The sequence below is a fragment of the Typopeltis vanoorti genome, chromosome 9, assembly GCF_054136105.1.
Source record: "Typopeltis vanoorti isolate ZY-2024b chromosome 9, IOZ_Tvanoo_1.0, whole genome shotgun sequence".
Classification (NCBI taxonomy): Eukaryota; Metazoa; Arthropoda; class Arachnida; order Uropygi; family Thelyphonidae; genus Typopeltis; species Typopeltis vanoorti.
This window is the reverse complement of record NC_143557.1, coordinates 63,281,490-63,300,691: the sequence shown is the minus strand read 5'-3', so window position 1 is coordinate 63,300,691 and position 19,202 is coordinate 63,281,490. Positions and strand designations below refer to the sequence as shown.

Below are 19,202 nucleotides of genomic sequence, written 5' to 3'. Positions count from 1 at the left end.
CTTGGAGATGTATCCATTTTATAGCTACACAAAATGGGTAAAACATAAAACACTACGAATTTCAGCTTGTTTACACTATTAAAAACGCACAGTGTTATTAATAAACATCGTAGAGATAGTTAAAAAACGCAGCACTCGACCAAATTAGTGAAATAAAACCAAAACCGAAAAAATAGCAAGCCAGAACCAAAATTAATGTGAACTGAAACAACAAAACCTTGACGAAAATTCGGCTTGTTCGGATTAATTTGTTCGCTACTGTGTGTGTGTGTGTGTGTGTGTATATATATATATATATATATATATATATATATATATATATAAAAGCACATTTCTATATATAGAAATGTGCTAATGATTTGTGGAACTAATATTCAGATTCTATGCATTAGTTTGTTTAGATTTTCATATTTCTGTTCGTAGAAGAAAAAATTCAGTACAATGTCAGTATTTCTTAAGGGTTATGTTTGTTCGAAAATCTTAATAAAAATAAAAGGAAACAACAGAATAAAGGAAAGTAAAAGCAGTAAACATTGATTGGTTATAAATATGAAACACTGTCGATAATCTATAGAAAGAGTATGCTTTAGTTCAAAATCATATGCAAGTTCAATTTCGGAACTGGAAAATTTCAGCAATCAAGTGACTTCATTGCTTGAATCGGCTTTCTCAATTAATGTATTATTATATTACATAATGTATTACATTTCTCTACGTGATATCAGTGAGAAATAAATAAAAAACGAGATAATTATTCACACAACATAGCACATATCGGTTTTATTTCTTTATTTGACAAAAAGTCTTGTGGTATATAGCAAACCCAAGACCATAGCCTTAGAATAGAAAACTGCAGTGCATTAAAAATATTTATAGAGAGAGGCACAGATGGAAAATGGTCGCGTCATTATACAATTATAGGAGTAGAGAATGACAAAAATAACACAAGAATTTCATTTTTGTAAGGTACAAAACTTCCAGTCCATTTTCATAGTTCATTGTGATAGAAATAGTTTATAACAGTACAGCATACATATATATATATATATATACATATAGACAACTGTAATGAACAGAATCTCAGTTATGACAACAAAGACTATTTAAATTTTTTAAATGATATATTAAGCAGTTCTATTTCCCATCATGCAATGCTTTGTTTACTGCACGCCAGTTATGTACTTATCTTGAAACTGCACTCATAGTCAACTCTTCGATTCGAGAAGGATCAGATAAATGTGTTTTAAAAGGATAGAAGGACGATGTTAAGTTCCCCTCAGTACTTTCCTTTAGAGCTAAGAAAGAATAATCTGTATCGAAACCTCTCTTCAGTACTGTTTATGCATCCCTAAAACTTCAACGTCATCGTCAGGCTTCGTTCGGGAATGTCATATGGATGGTGACGGAATATCTACGATAATAACACCAATGTTTCAAATTTATTGATTAATGTCGCCAATTCAGTTGTGTTTATATTCAGAATGATTAAACAAGAGGTTGTCGATGGTGATCGCAACAGGTCAAGCAGCATCTTCAGACTATCGCCTCTGAATTTGATGGCTATCACTCTTTAGCAATGACAAACCTTTTGTTTAAGGAACCTTGCAGCGTAACCAATAATATGGTGCTTGGAGATGGCGTCTTTCCTACTCCTCTCTATCTTTCTCTCTCTGAAGCAATATTTTCTCTTTATACAATTAACTGCCAACTATATCAAAGAGTTACTTTATCCTTTGAAGGTACTCCTTACAACAGCCTGAAATATATACCGTGCAACCTCTCACAGCTGTGTTGGTTATAACAACATATTCAATATTCAACAGCTGCTCTTATTTACATATTTACTATGCCACATCATGTATTCGATGTCTCCACACACACACACACACACACACACACACACACATGCGCGCGTGCGGAGATGTGACGAAGCATTTAGTAAACTGCTGCATGATGGGAATTAGAAAAAATAAGAATAAAAATGAAACTAACCGTTCGTTTTGGCACAATATATTATTATATACACGAAAAAGTATATACACACTGTTGTAGAGTAAATATGGTAGTTTTCTAGCTGATGGAAATCAGCTGAATGCACGTCTGGTGATGTAGTAATAGCCTATTAAGTGAACAGAAGGTCCCACTAAACATGCGTGAAAAATATCTTACGCTTTTTCCCCCAATTTCACAAACGTCCGATGTTTTTTTCTGAAAGAAATTCAAAACTTGCGTACATTTCTTCAACCACTCATTTCTATATAACTTCCAGCTATTTAGACTATTTTATAAAGCGTACCTGATCACTAAAGGTATTCACTAAATAATAACATCAAAGTTATATTGAAATGATGTATTAGCCGTAACGATGAATGAACGATTTCTTTGTTTCAGTGCTTTCTAGTCATGTGCCACATTCTTTACTGCTCTCAGGACTAGATTGTGGGGGGGAAAATGGTGTGCGAGACGAACTACAGATTTAAGACTGCTGATTTATGTTTCAGCGATAGTGAAAACCATTTGCTTTCTACCATCCGTTTCAATGGATATTTGTAGCAGCTCAAGCAAAAATTGCTTTCATTTTCTGTTTTATATAATCTAATAAAAACACTGGTCAAATGGCAAACATCTTTTAAATGGGCACTATTTTGGAGGTTACTGTTCATTCTCATAACGTAGTCACCGGCTGAAAGGGCAGGCCATAAAAATGAAAGTTATAGTGGAAATGAGAATTTTGAAAGTGAATATTGCAGTTACTTACCATTCAATAATATATTGTAGTTTCATTTGGTGAATTTTTTTAATTAACATAATCACAGAATTAGATATTATGAATTCATTTTAAAGCATGATTTTGAAAAAATAAATTTATGCTTCTTAATATTGTATGCGAGACCTGAGAGAGAGATTTATGCCCTTATTGGTATCTGTATTCTTTTTATTGTATTTCAATTTGATCTTCAAATGTTTTTATGTTGTCACCAAATTAACTCAGTCTATAACATGCTTGCTGATAGAGTGACTCACTGACAACTCAGTGACTTTTTACACTCTGCATAACTTTGAGGGTTGCTAAATAAATGCGATGAACGTGAGAATAACTTATTCACAAATGCCGCTTACTGTTTTACTGATTCATAAAATAAAACAAATATAATTAGCTGTACATTGCTATTTCTAACTTCAAATTCTCTTTATTTTGATCTATTATGGATCATGTTAATTCTGCAATATGTATTCAAAATGTACATGGCTAATAAAATAGGTCCGCCAATTAGAGAGCAAGTATCTATCTTCTCTAGGACAGGTTTTAACCAAGTTGCAAGTAATTTCACTTTTGTATTCTTGCTATTACTAAGAGTTTTGTTCACATAGTTATTAAAAAGTTGAATGCATCTATGGCTAATAAGGTATCTAAGAGTTATCATGTTGAACTCATATATCCGTATATATTAAATGCACGGAGAACTATAGCCAGTGACGACAATAATATTAGATTTTCTTTGTCAAATTGTTACATAAACTATTTCAGGATGTTCTAGCTTAAGATCACGTTGCTCCTAGAATGTTAAAATACTCCTCTTATATGATATTGAAACATTTCACTTAAACATGATGTTGAAACTTTCCACAAGAATAAACTTCTGCAGATCAATGAATACAAAAGAATATTTCACTAAACGAAGCTACAAATTTATGGCCTCCTCCTGTTTCTATTTTTTCTAAATTCAATCTTTGTTGTAATTCATTACGAAGACTGCTCTTAAAATATAAAGAGACCTTTCAGAAATAAACAGTCTGCCGAGGGAAGATAACAACAAAAGCGGTGTTGTTAGTCGAAGTAGATATAAATTAACAACTTTACAATTTATTATGAGGATCGGCATGATCCTCATGATAAATTTTAATATTACGCGATAACTCCTTCCCCGAGCAAAAATACTAGTCTCTGAAATAGCATATGGTAGATCGAGGAGGTCTTGATTTTAAACACCAATGTAATCTTTTTAATGTATAACCTGGAGAGCAGTAAGTGTTACTGCTTTTTAAACATCCATGAGCTTCAATTAAGTGTTAGGAAGTCATTAAGAGCCAGTTAATTGTTGAAAAAAAATATGTAGGTGTTTGAAGAGATATAAATTCTTTCGAATTTAGGTATTTTTGGATATTTTAATTATTTGTAGTGTATATATCAGATAGGTGATAGTTTTAAAACTCGACTTAGGTAAATAGTTATTTCATCTAAACAAATGTAAATACAATGCAGTTCGTTTAAAACAGGCTTTTAAAATATGGATGTGGGATTCGATTATTATTTCTGTATATCCATACTAATGACCAAATTATAACAGGGAGTCTATGCTTAACCCAATATTTTAGAGAACTCCTTCAAAACACAGCACTTGAACATTTTATGTTATGCGAGCTGAACTACAAAATCCGTCGGCTTGTTTTTGTTTAACAGCTAACAAATTAGGAATACAGTCTGAGTTATTACAGACCGTCCTGTCAGTAGTACGTGTAAATTTAAAACTGGATCATGTATCTTTAAAAAAAAAAATTGGGAAATGGAAATTTCATTATAATAGAAATATGTAATGAAATAATAATGGGGGGGGGGGGGTGTTTAATTTATTAAAACTACGGAAAATTCCAGATCACCACAACTGCAACTTCCTTATTTTATTAATGAATGTAATCATAAAAATGTGTTTTTGGTAGCATTTACTAATCTGTATAGGGTTGGATTAGAAAACAATCTAAGAGTCAATGAACAAGAAAGAGAAATCTTCTTAGGCCAAGTTCCAGTAGCCAGGGCAGTTCTTAATTAATAGATATACACAATTTATGGTTCGACCTGGGCTTTGTTTTGTACTGTGTTTGAAACTATTTGACTTGTAATTCGATTTATAGATTACGTAGCTAAGTAACTGTTTCATTATTGTCATAAATCTGACACCCTCTAACTGAGACTTTACCAGAAACTTCATGTACGATCACTTTAAACCAATCAAGAAATTATGAAAATATGTATAACAGAAGTAAATTTGCAATAAGCAGGTATTTGAATCATTCAAGCATGATGTTTTTGTTTTATTTTCAAAATGTAGAATCATTTTGACTCTTTGAAAATAGGCTGTCAGACAACTGCTTTTGAATTTGCTATACAAACTGAAGGAAATGCAAATATGGTGCACAGTTGAACTACTCGATTTTGAAAAGAAAAAAACTTTTCTTTCCATATAAGCAACTTAAAAATCGAGTTTTTTTATCTCACTTAGCATCTGCTACACACCAGAACTAATAAAACTGCCCATTCAGCCACTTGTTCAGAAATTCTGGAGACCCCCCGGACTGCATTCATTATTATTCCAGTTAACGTGATCACAGTATAGATGAGGAGTTTTCACCGAATAGTTCGCTTTGAAGAATTAGAAACCTGAATCAAACAAAAGTATCACAGTTAACGACTTCGTACTCACTTTACTGTATACCACAACAGGAAAGAAAAGGAAACAGATATAGCAGAGGCTTGCTTTCTTTCTCTATACAACATTCGCGTTTTACGTTTAAAAAAAGAAAATCGATGACATCTGTTACTAAGAGATCGTGTGTGTGTGTGTGTGCTGCTTCGTTAACAATACCACAGATCAGACTTAGAGACTTTGATTTTCGTGATATTTTGGTGACGTCATCAGTCGGCACGTGAGGATTTCCCCACCCCCCCAATTATCACAGCTGATGTAAGGCAAACATTTTCCTGTTCCAAGGGCTATCTGATCGCCGATGATGACCTGAACTCCTGGAGAAGTGGGGTGTCGTGTTGATACTGCGGGCTGTGTTCCTGACCGCGATGAGACAGGGCTTGTTTTCTTAACAGGCGTCGGGTCACTTCCAGATGTTGTCGTATGAACTGGACGCTCGGATACAAACTGGCTGCCTCGGAGAAGCAGTGCTCAGCTAGTTCGACGTCACCTCGTTCAAGGTAAACAACGCATAGATTGTGGAGTCCCTTCATGTGGTGAGGATCTGCCTGTAGAATCTTGCGATAACACTGGAAGAAACAAAATGTAAGATTAACACAAACCGTAAATCACTCACCGTAATCAGCTTAATAATGAAATTTTATTTACTTTTTCGTAATTTTCTGTAAATCTACTACGACAATACGTATGCGCATTCTTCAAGTCAATTAGTATTTCGAATAAAGAGGACTGTAAGTAATCGATATCCATAACGGTAATGAACTGGAAATTACTTCCAGGAAATTCATTTACCGAAGTTATAATGAAGCATATTTAACGTTGAAAAGTCCATACACGAATGATCTCGTGCTACACATGAGAGATTGTAAAAACCTGCAGCGTAGTGTTGTGGAGTATGTGCAGGCAAAAAAAGGAAACTTTTTATATGAAACAGCGTTTTCTAAACCTGCGGTCCGCGACTGCTTAGGAAATTTAATTCATTCTTTCACAGCAGATGAATCAAGTGTGTGTGTATGTACAAAAAGCACGATGTAAGATTTTAATTTCATTTCCTGGCACATATTTATGTAAAAAAAAAGCTTTTTTCTTACATAAATATAGAACAATAAATATAGACAACACTTACAAAATGTAAAATCTGACCTTAGAATTCAGTTCTCAGAATTCAAACTAAATATGGAAAAGCTAGTTTCTGAGAGGCAGCATTAATCTTTCCAGTAAAATTAAAATTCCAATGTTTGCAATTTTAGTTAAATTGAATGAAATATGTCGTAATTCGTGTATTTTTTGTATATCATTCCGAGGTTCACGAGTTTCCAAGTGCAGAAGCCAAAAATATAAGAACCGCTGATATAGAAAATTCCAGTACACAGATATTAAGCCTAGCTAGTTTCCACTCATATAAGGCGAAAAACGTGATAGAGAAAATGCGCTGAAATGTGGCTTTAGTATAACTAATTGGTTGCTACTTACGGAAACTGGGAAACTATCATTGGATGTCTTCTTGCAATTCTTCGCTGGGCTCAATTCACTGAGCTTTCAGATCTCCTCTACATTGAAGATTTCGTAGCCTAGTAGTCGGCTAGGCTAAATATTTTTTTCTTCTCGTATATATGCAAAGGAAAGGTCAGGCTCATTTTGTGGAAAGAACTGGTCAGGCCGGTTACAGAGAGGGAGAAATAGCGAAGGCAAGAATACCCGAGGAAAAGAGAAGAACCACAAAACTATTTTAAGTGCCAGGCAAGCACTCATGAACGTTTCTTTTTCAAAGTCTGGAATCAGAAATATCTTTCCATAATTCAACTACTGCAGTTAATAAAGAAAGAAAGCTTCAGGGATTATGAGAGAACATTCGCTATCCTTACTATAAACAGAAGGAGAGGAGACGGAACCCTACGAATCTTAAATGTGCTAAGCATTATTCGTTCAGCTAAGCTTCTCTCTGCGAAAAGCTTTTACCTGAAAACCGAAACCGCTTAGAACTTAAAGCGAGTGCTAAGGGCTCGTGATGCAAGCACATAAACTCATCGATGACTATTTCTTGGCATATAACATATCTGATTGTAAAGGGGGGGGGGTTGTTTTAAAGGGACGAATAATTTCACTGCTATCCTCCTGTGGCTTAGTTTTACAAGCAAAGAAAATAAGTTTATATTTAATGCACATTCCAAGAGTTTACCGAAACTGTTATTTCAGTGTTCTAGTATTATATAAAAGAATTTTTAATACCAATCCCAAACGTGAGCAGTTTTTTTTTTTTTTTTTGGAAACTATAGCACTTTAGGTCCGTGCGCAATAATGTTTTTGCACATGGACCTAAAGTGCTTAAATAATGGTAATTTTTTTTGAGAGACATTACACTTCTAACAAGCGAGGTGGTAGTTTCACAGTGAGCGATGAAAAGCGTCTAAACAACTAAAGACATTCACAACATCGATCCATAGTGAGATTCGAATTCATAGCCTGTTTTTTGGGAAGATATGACGATATCCACTTTACCAATCGACCAGAATGTTAGCAAAAATTCTAACAATATGAGAACAAAGGCAGTCAGCACGTTTCTGATTTCCGATGTTTCTGATTTGAAATTTTACGCAAGCAAATGTTACGTTTTAAGATTTTGAAAACAACAACAAAAAAGGGAAAGTATGTTTTTAAAGTGTCGTTTTTAAGATAGCTGTTCTTATGATCTCTTCATGATCAAATGAGAGGGTGCATTGGAAGTTTCAAGGCGTAATTTTATATACTGGACTTGCAAACAAACTTTCGCCTTTATGAGATACTCTGTTCCTGCGAAAGTGCACCGTTACACATAATAAGTAGCGTATATTATTCAGAGACAAAAAGACATTACAACCAATAATAAGATGGTTATCGTAAAGATGGTACTGAACTTTCCTCTACAGGGCTTACACCAAACTCACATATCATATGCTAAAAAGAAATAACACATAGCTTCTAAATGCAAACAGAGAAATTTTCCTCATATATCATTTTTCAACCTTTTAATTTAATAGCCAGCTTAGATGGCTCAGTACTAACTCAGCTGCTATCTAACAAGTAAAATGCAAGTTTGAATCACATCCTAGCATGAATGTTTGTGAGTCTTTAGATGGCCAAACGTTCTTCCCGGCGTGAGATCACTACTCTGCTTACGGCACGAAGTGTTTGAAATAGCCCCATGTTTTATCTCTATAGCATTGTTTTTGTATTATTTAAAACTAAGTTCAACGGCGTGGCTCAGGATTAGATAATGTACTACAGGTAAAACCTTGAATGGATGGAATTCACATGAAACATTGCTTTACAGCGCTAAATATATAGCTGAATCAGAAAACAGCAATACAGTTTATAAGGCATTTATTTATTTGCTGAGTAGCTGGTTAGCAGCAAACAGCTTCAGAATTATCGTAATGTTGATGCATGAAGCAAGCATCTTACCTCATAAACCCGAATATGTGTGGCTGCAAACCAGACTTGGATTCGTATCATCTGGTTTCATTTTACTGGCTAAATTAACATCATTCGGGAGCGTTTAATGTGGTACGAGTGTATCGTGTTGAGTACACCGTGTGGTTAGAGGATTATATTAGATTGTGTGTGCTTAAGCGTGTACTCAGTAGAAATCATCTCAGTGATTCCTAAGAATATGTGGAGAATAAAATATTTATTGATTTATGTAGCGCAGGAATGCATTTATTTCTCTTGTCACTTGTTCTTCATTGCATTTGTTGTATCTAAGAGTAGGAAATAAGTGGATTATGCCTGTTAATTTGGTGTATGCTCCGGCAGGTTTGCCTGTTTCGAGGAAGTGAGAAAACGGGAATTTCTAAGGGAAAAATCTACATCATTACGAGATTAGTTAAACTGCCTTCACTTGGAAAACCTATAAAGGGTATTCGGGTCACGAACGAGATTCGAATCCGATTCCTTCTAGCCAATGGACACATATCTTGCTTTTGATTGTACTATGAGGGTGCGTTGCTACATATGTCTCATGAAAGTGTGTGCCATTATTTCATAAACTTCGTATTAATTCTGCTATATTGTTCACATGTTTCCAAATCTGTGAGTGAGAAGTACAGATTATGTTTGAAGAAATTGACAACGCAATGTTATTGTTGTATTGTCTATTATAAATATCTTTCCAGCAATTTTGCGAAGAAATTAGCGAGTTTTGTCTGAAGAATCATTAAGGAAAAGAATGATAGAATCTTCAAAAAATGCATTTTAGTAATTACGTTTTACAGTTTCTTTCATTATCTCCTTACTTTTGGTGTATCATTGAATCCTTTTGGTTCAACCTATTCTGCGTTTTTTTCTTATCATCCAACCGTGATGGTGGGGGTGGGGGGGTTGAGAGGAGGAGGAGGCAAAAGAGAAAGGGCGATTATTGTCGAAGTGGTCTTACTATACAAATGATAGTATATACTATGATGATTTCCAGGAAATACTGATATAAAAAAGCAGCGCTGCATTTTCCTGCCGTAACATCGTTATCTGTAGCGTGATAGGTTTTTCCGGTCGAAAGTTCACAAAGGGGAAATCTTATAGGATATTTTCAATATGAACAAATTGCCAATGTAAAGTGCGCTAAATTTTTCGACATCACTATACTAAGTTACTGAAATCCTCCGAGGATTGCAAACTCTGAAAAATGCACTCTTACAACGAAGATAAAACGATTTCGCGTAAAGATGAACGGCATAAATCGTCGTTGCTATGGCAATGGGTTTTATGGCGAAAGGCTTCTTCGTAATGCTCGGTGTCGATGAGTGCTTCTTTTTTTTCCGATGCCCATTTTATTATAGACGACATCACGTCGACTTCTTGATGACGTGCTCGACTAATCTTGCAGCGTGCTCCATATCGAATTCCTCTTCATGTACGAACAAAGCAAACAAATGCCCACTAAGTACTTTAGACTAGTTTTTGAAAGATGCTTATTCTGACGCTTGCCGCGGTTCGCTGAACTATCACATCACTTCACGAGACAATGTAAGAATGAATGAGCCACACACACGTACAAAAGCGACATCCACAGCGATTGATTATTCGCTCTTTAAGTATTGTTACATATCAAATATTCGTTAATGTAATATTAACAGGAACTTTCCATTCCACTGGAAAGCCATAGTCATTAATATTAGCTTACGGGCTGGCCTGGATGGCCGAGTTGAGAGCGTAGCCAATGTCCAACCAAACTTCAGCGGGTTTTGTATCTCACCGTAAATATAGGTACTTGTGATGGCGGATGACTTTCATCGCCTTTCTTACTGTCGAGTGGATATACGCGTAGCGTTCGGAAGCTTACATTTTCTGACGAGACAGTTATGTACACAGAGTTTCTGCTTTTTTGCCAAAGTATCAGCTATCATTGGTTGTACGAAAAGCTAAACTTGATAATGTTTTCTTTTCTTTTCGATCTTTAAAACGTTCTGACATAATTTATGGAACTGCCCATTTTGAAAACATCGACATAACTAATGTCACACGAACAGTGAATCCTATAGACACCCGGCATTTCAGGGAAGGATAAGATTTTGGAGGCTGTAAGAATATGGAGTGGAAGTCACTTTTGTATAATGACTTAGGAGAAACCGAAAATTTTGTAAGGAAGACGACCACACTTTTGAAATCACTCTTTCGTACATCCACAATGAACGTGATGTCTTTGTTGGAGTTTGCAAAATACTGTTAATCATCTTGAGTCCATATCCATTGAAGAAAAGAGTATGGATTAAGTAACGAAGTTCTTTATGCTAGAGATGTACGATCTGTCACTTAATGTTTTGATTATTTCTACTTTCTGCAAGCAGTGGTAGTGAAAAAGCATTGTGGATGAATCCACTAGTATTGGTGGATTTTTATGTACACCAAATAAGAAAGTATTTTATTTTTCTTCACGGACGTTTGGGAGAATGTCCTGCTGGTAATGTCAAGTTCATAAATGAACTTTACATTATGATTTAGGCTGTTAAGATTTTCGTGGATTTGTGGGACACCATAGGCAGACTTTTCGCTAGAACCTTTTCGATTTTTCTTAGGAAAACGAAACTAATTTATAGTAAAAAAGCGGAGTAAACATTTACCTCATTCCAAGGTCATAGTCAACCGATCTCTGTATACTTAATCTTAATCAGAGAAAAATTTATTACCAAATAGATTCAATGTTTCATGTTTCATTGACTACTTACGATGTCTCCAAATGTGAACATCGTTACCAATCAAGAAAGAGGATTAGGAAGATTACCAAAGAGATTCCACTAAATTCAAATTCAATTACCCAAGAGAATTCTGTATTCAAATAGTTTTTGTTACTTCTAATAAAACTACCAGCGAGAAATATTCCAAAAATGGAAAATTTACATCACTCTAAAAATTGCGTCCACACGATAACATCATAGTTATTGAAGCGGATAAAGGAAATGCCACAGTTGTAATGGATTCTAAAGAATACCTCACCAAAATGAATAATCCGCTAAGTGACAACAGCATTTACGTCACACTCGATTGGCATACGCACAATAAGATCAATGACTTAATTAAAAAAAAAAAACTCGACTACTGGACAGAAGTTTAAAAACCTCTTACGTACGAGTACGAGCACCCCTAGTTCTACAAATCTATTAAGCCCGATGATTCACAAACCGTAAGTATCTTTGAGACTCAATGTAGATGCCAGAGATTCACGCACCTCCATTTTAGTGACATTGTACGTAGAAAGAACAGAATCATTCATCCAGAAGAGCATACACTTAATTAGAAAACGAAGCAAATAACAGAACCATCAGATATCTTGAAGCAAGCTTAGATATTGCTGACCTCTTCTAGGAGACATGTTTCGGAGCTATTTCGAGATATTTTCCCACCAATATTGCATAGAAAATACTTTCTTTCAATATAAGGGTAGATACTGGGAACAAACACAGGGTTCCTTCATCTCTTGTTTTCTAACTTATTTATGGAATTATTTGAAAAGAAAGCCACAGAAAGATATCATCAAACACCCAAAAACCTGGCTACGATATGTTGATATTTTCATCATCTGGCCAGGTTCAAACAGAGTACTGAAAAAATTCAAGAATTATCCTAACAGTCCACACCATAGCATACACTTTACTCTAGAATTTGAAAGTGGCAGGACATTCTCCTAGAAGTCTAAAAAAAATACTTGCATAAGCAAGTATTTTTTCTTTTTATTCAGTGAATAGAAAACACACACACACACACACACACACACACGTGCGTGTACAAGATAACAACTTCTTTATATCCAGATTTGTATTCGCTTCGCTTCAATAATTGAAGATGATTTTCTTTCATTATAAATAATCAGTCAGTAAATGCTAACCTTTTCTGCTGCATCCAAGTCCCTGAAGTGATTAACGTACATGTCTCCTAGAAGTAGTAACCCTTTGGTGTGATCAGGATGATGCTACAAAATAAATAAAGAAAGAAAGAAAAAAAATAAAAAAAAATATATATATATATATTGCAGTAAATGATATCTATAAAATAATAATCATTACTTTTTATTTTACTACTTACAACACAGCACAATATTGTATTGATATACTATATAATCTTCACACATTTAAATATGTCCTCAAAGAATGTACTAATTCATTTAGTGTGATAGTGTAATATACTGTTTGTGAAATGAATTTAACTAGAGATTTATCAAATCCAACGATAGTACTTCTCATTCTGTTTTTTCTAAACAAATGAATACATGTGCGTTCTTAATGTTTCATTCATTGACGATTTTTGTAAAGAATTAGGAAAAAACGGAAGTAACATAAAAGTCATTTTTAAACTTTGTTATCTCAGTATCTTAGTTCTAATTTTTAAATAGTATACTCAGTTCTGTTTTGTTCCTTTCTCACGATCCATATTAAATTCTTGGACGATTTTAGATATTAAAGCAAACATTCCCAAACGGAACAGTTTTCACATTAAACCAGGTCAGCAGAAGCAACATCTACATCCATTTTCTGGAATATCTTTTCGCAACTTGACAAAGTTTATTTTTAATGGGGGTTTTTCAATAAAACACTTACAAAAAGCATTAAGAAGAGTGGCGTTTTTACAATTGGCTTAACCATTAACTGGATTAGCAAACTCGGAACAAAATGTATGAAACTACAGAAAATCTATCTGTAAATATTATATTCTTAGAAAAAGAGTCTTCTTCTTTGAGCGCCATCTCCTATCGGAGGTGTCGGCGACCACCGTGGCAAATTTTGAGAGATACTCAGCCACTCTAAATAGTCCCTCAGAGCTCATGCCAGTCCACTGTCTGATATCTGACAGCCAGGATTTTCTTCGTCTTCCTTGTCCTCTTCTTCCATTTATGTTTCCCTTCATAAGCAATTGAAGTATTTTATATTTTAAAATTTTAATATAAAATATTATTATATTTTATATTAAAATTTTATTTTATCAAGTGATTTCCCCATTTGTTCCAGTACTTCCTGATTGGACGTTTTTGCTGTCCATGGGATTTTTAACATTCGTCTGTATAAAGGCTACAAGTTTTTTATTGATGTTGTCTTCAAGGTCCAAGTTTCTGCGCCGTACAGCAGTATAGACCATACATAGCATTTAACCATGCGTACTCTAAGCTCTAAATTTAAGTTGGGTTACACTGTGTTGATTTCATCAGGAGAAAATGTTTTCTTGCCATTTCAATTCTAACTTTTATTTCCATTTCTGGATTGCATTCTTCATTTAACCAGCATCCGAGATACTTAAACTTGTCACTCTTTCTATTCGTTTCCCATTTAAAGAAAGTGATGAATTAAGAATTGGTTTCTTGCTTATGACCATGAATTTAGTTTTGGTGATATTTATTTTTAATTCCATTTTTTCACTCTCTTCATTCGTTAGTTCCAGAAGATTTTGAAGATCCTGAATATTGTCAGCCAGGAGAGCTGTGTCATCAGCATATCGGATGTTACTGATGATTTCACTATTTACATTAATCCCTTCCTCTCTTCCTTTTAAGATTTTTTGAAATATGGCTTCTGAGTATATGTTAAAAAGAAGAGGTGATAGCACACATCCTTGCCTTACTCCTCGTTTGATGTTAATGGGATCTGTAATAATGTCATCAATGTGATCAGGTGCCTTTTGGTCCCAATATAAGTTTTGAATGATCCTGATGTCTTTACCATCTAATCCAATTCTCTTTAATAGTGCAATCATTTTAGTATGTTGGACTTTATCAAATGCTTTCTCAAAGTCAATGAAGCAAATTAATACTTCCTTGTTTTGATCAATACATTTTTGGGATAAGATTTGAGAGAAGAAAAGAGCCTCTCTTGTTCCCAAACCAGTTCTAAAGTCGAACTTGGTATCACTGATGGTGTCTTCACATTTTCTGTATATTCTTTTTTGAATTATTTTCAGGAATATTTTGAGAACATGACTCATTAGTCTGATCATTCTATAGTCATTACAAGTTTTCGCATTTGCTTTTTAGGTAGCATGATGAAGGTCGACTGTAACCAGTCTTGTGGGAATATGCCTGTATCGTAGACCTTATTAAATAGCTTTACTAATATATCAATGTTGTTACCTTCTAATAACTTTACTATTTCTGCTGGTATTTTATCAGGGATTAAGGCTTTACCATTTTCATCTGAGTCCAGCGCACATTCTACCTCTGATCGTAGAATGCATGGACCGTCCATCTGTTCATAAGTATTTTCTGGGTTCTATTTGTAATAATGTCATCAAAAGAGGTCGTCTACATATTTCACCCATTCTTGTATTTTGTCATCTTTTTCGGATATTATTTCTCCCTTTTTGTTTCGAAGGACACAGTTGGTTGTTTTTTCTTAAATATACCTGAGGTCTCTTTCAACTTTTTTTTGTAGATTAAAACTGTCATGGTTTTCTTGTAGAATTTCAATTTCTCTACATTTTTCATTCATCCATATTTCCTTTGCTTCTTTGATCTTGCCTTTAATAATTTTTTGAACCTCTATATTTTGTTGGACTGTGATTTTTATATGATATGCGTTGATCCACGAGAGAGAGAGAATTTCGTCAGTTATCCAATCTTCCTTTTTTACTGCTCTATCAGGACATAAGGTACTGATACATTTCTCTATGAAGACAGATTTTAATTTGTCTCATGATTCATCAACCCTCATGACGTCACATTCTTGATAAGTGCTATCTCTTGATTCAGATCTTGACTCAATTTGTTTTATCTCTGGGTTTTTTTTAACTTTCCTAAATTCAACCTTTTTCTTTGATTTTCTGAAGTATAGCTTTCAGTCTAATTTTTAACACTGTCACCAGTAGATTATGATCAAAAGCAATATCCGCACTAGGATAGGTTTTTGTGCTCTTTATGGAACTTCGAAATCGTTGATTAATTAGCAAGTAATCAATTTGGTTTCTGACTATATTTGTATTATTATCTTGTGGTGATCGCCAAGTATATAGCCTTCGGGATGGTAGCTTAAACCATGTGACTATTAGCTCCTCTTCTTGGCAGAATTGAATAAGACAGTCTCCTATCTCATTTCTTGTTCCCAGTCCATGTTCGCCACTATATCTTCACTTCTACCTTTCCCAACTTTAGCACTGAAATCACCCATGACGATGTTAATATCATGTTTTTTTTTGTGTTTTTCATTAGTTCTTTTAATTGGTCATAAAATTCTTCTATCTCGGTATCACTCTTATCAGCAGTAGGGGCACAGACTTGTATAAGATTAATATCTAGTGGTTGACCTTTTAGTTTTAATAACATAATCCTATCTGAGTAGGGAATGAAGCTCAACAGTGATTTATTGGCATCTTTGTTTAATATTATTCCAACTCCACATTTGAAAACAACAAATGGTTGTTTTCACTAAGGAACATTGTCATGTTATTAACTTGAGTTTTGCCTGATCCTGGCCACCTAACTTCACTCATTCCTAAAATCTCAATTTCAAGTCTTTTAATTTCCTGAATAGCATTTCTTAGCTTACCTGCTTCGTACAGGGTTCTGACATTCCAAGTTCCTAGTTTTAGTGAACGCACCATTTTGAACCCGGAGATTCTTTGCACCCCTGTCCCATTTAAGGGACGCCGGAAACCGGGGTCGTTTGTGTAGATTTGTTCGCCATGGTGGTCAGTCTGGAGAGAATAGAGCAGTAGTTTCTCCATTTGCTTTCTGCTCCGCAGTATTACAGACGTACACAATAAACTGTATTGCCATCTGCAATTTTCTAATCACAAGCTTTACCGCCATCATGAGACTTCAACCTTGTGTCAGTACTGAAAAAGCTGCTTCCCTTTGTCAGAGGATTGAATCCTTTAATTTTCCTTGTAACCCTAGGTAGGGGCCCTAACCAGGTACTGACTGCCGGAGCCAGCCGAGCCCGTGTTGTTTATAGACGTCTGCTCCTCTGAAGATTCTTTCGCACATTTAACTTGAGATATGAATCCTCCTCCGTTGATTTGTCCGTTGTTCTTCACAGAGGTCCGTAAAAGAGTACATTTTAAGTAAAGAAAAGTAAAGAAAAGAAAAAGAGTAAATTTTGTATTAATAGCATGCGAATAGTAGTCTCTTTCTTGTAACATATTCGTTAAATTCTTTTTGGATATGTTTGCATTTGATCAATGATATATATTACTTAGCTTAATTATTACAATTTTAAAATGGTAATTTTTGCACGAAATTAATGAGCTGTCGTAAAAAGCAGTTAAAACTCCTATTATGTATTGCTTTAAACAGAGAGCAAGCGATTTCCACATGTTTAAAGTTAAACGCATTTAATGAAATAACAAAACGCTGTTATATCAATACGTGGGTGTGTCGTGAAAGGACGTAATAAAATTAACAGAGTCGTGATTTATCTGCTGAAAAGGACAGATGGAGAAATTAAACTTCTCCCGCTGTATTTGAGGACGAAGTGAATACCAATAGTTGTTATAAGCTAATAGCGGACACGAGGTACTCTAATCAAATGCAGAGTAAGAATAAATAGAGTACTCGAAACGTGCAAAATCCTAGAGATTTTATTTATTTTAAATCTCAATATTGAATTTTATTCCACTGAGAGTTTGTACGTAAATAATAAAATAAACGCGTAGAATAGGATCTCGCTCATAGAAATACGTTATACGTGTCACTCTCGTAGTGTGAAATTTTCAAATTTCACTCCGCACGCTCGCACTCCTTTACTAAGATACTTATACATTTATTAATATTAACTGATAGCACTAATGTATTTTAATATCAATTCTGCTAGTTATTCACATGTGACATCATTCTGAAGCCGGGTGGTCACTCCCCTATCTCACGGGGTTTTGGGAGCGAAGCCTTCTGCTAGTAGAAGTAGGAATGCGGATGCCCTTTCCACAAAGAGTTAGTAGGACAATCACAAACATCCGTGCCCATAACGGGATTCGAACCCACAGCCTCTTGGCTAGAGAGTGGATACGCTAAACACTCGACCAACAAGGGCAGCTATTAATATCGTGCATTTATTAGTATTAAACTCGTTGTAGATATCCCTTTTGTAAGACTTTTTTAATATTCTGATTAAAATAAATATTGACTGACGAATACTTTTACATCCTGGTTGAACGAATAGGTAGGGTTTCATTCTTTAATCCACGTGCCGTTGATTCAACTGTCACTGTCATGGACATCTTGTGAATGCCTTTACGCTGAAGATGATTTTCATGCTTATTGGAGGCAGGCCTGTAGTGGTTTTTAAAAAAAGTATCATATTTCCTCTCTAGAACAAGGTTTTCTGATTACTTAACCCTTATCCATCCACGGTACTAATGTACTATAGGTTTGCAACCATTCGTGGATAGATCTCGCAGAAAAAAAACAATTCGTAAGACAGAAATTTGCATTGTATGTTTTGAACTGGGCTAAAATCAGAACACATTAAACAAGCAACTGATAAAACATCTTGTACTATTTAAACAGCTTCCGAGAAGCTCTATAGTGTTCGTAATACCTTGACTGCTTATCATGCTTAGGCAACATCATATAAGAAACTACGTATATAAAGATATACGAGCTTCATGTCATACAAATATTCATACGAGGCTAAAAGATAAAAATGTTTGCTTCTTATTTCTTATATGATATGTCTCTAAGAAAGACAAGCAGTATAGTAGCGGTAATTAAAAATATTTCATATGAGCCAAGTACAGAGAAAGCATGAGGCTGGCTTTAATTTCAAAGCCGTTCTTTGGTTGACATGCTTTTGCTTCTTTCTTTATTATTGGTATTGTTACCGCGGTGTTATTTTGGTACTGGAATTCAGAGGAGTATTTCAATTCTCAAGTCAGTCAGTAATATTAGTCAAGTAGCCGAATGTAAATCGGTGCCAACCTTCTCTGCCTGACTCACTTTTACCTATGTTTCTTTTAGGCGATATCATTTATTTATCATCAATCACCTAACTTCTGTTTTAGGTTTGTAAACAGACGACTTTTAGTGCTTGGTCTGAGACCATCAACCTGCTTAGTGGAGGCCAGTGGTGCTGTAAAAAGTTTCATATTTGGTCTCTAGACGCAGAGTTTCCAGATATCTAATCCTTAGTCTACCAATGGTACTACTGTATGATACATGTACAATCTTTTGTAGGTGAAATCCACATAAAATGTTTAGATGAGGATAGGTAAAACAATTGAGGAAGACCTGTTCAAAACCAACTGAATGATGCGAAGAATGAGACCCATTCCTAC

General features: G+C 34.8%; 1 protein-coding gene across 1 annotated transcript in view; it reads right to left on the bottom strand.

Annotated features, from left to right (window-relative positions):
• Window positions 1-842: 842 nt before the first annotated feature.
• Window positions 843-19,202, bottom strand: part of LOC150103092 (protein O-mannosyl-transferase Tmtc3-like) — a 235,541-nt gene continuing 217,181 nt past the window's right edge. The window contains exons 20-21 of the mRNA XM_090398575.1: window positions 12,838-12,921; window positions 843-6,052 (exon numbers count right to left, since the gene is read on the bottom strand). Coding sequence (XP_090254701.1) covers window positions 5,771-6,052; window positions 12,838-12,921 — 366 coding nt within the window. The 3' untranslated portion in view covers window positions 843-5,770. The remainder of the gene's footprint in view (window positions 6,053-12,837; window positions 12,922-19,202) is intronic.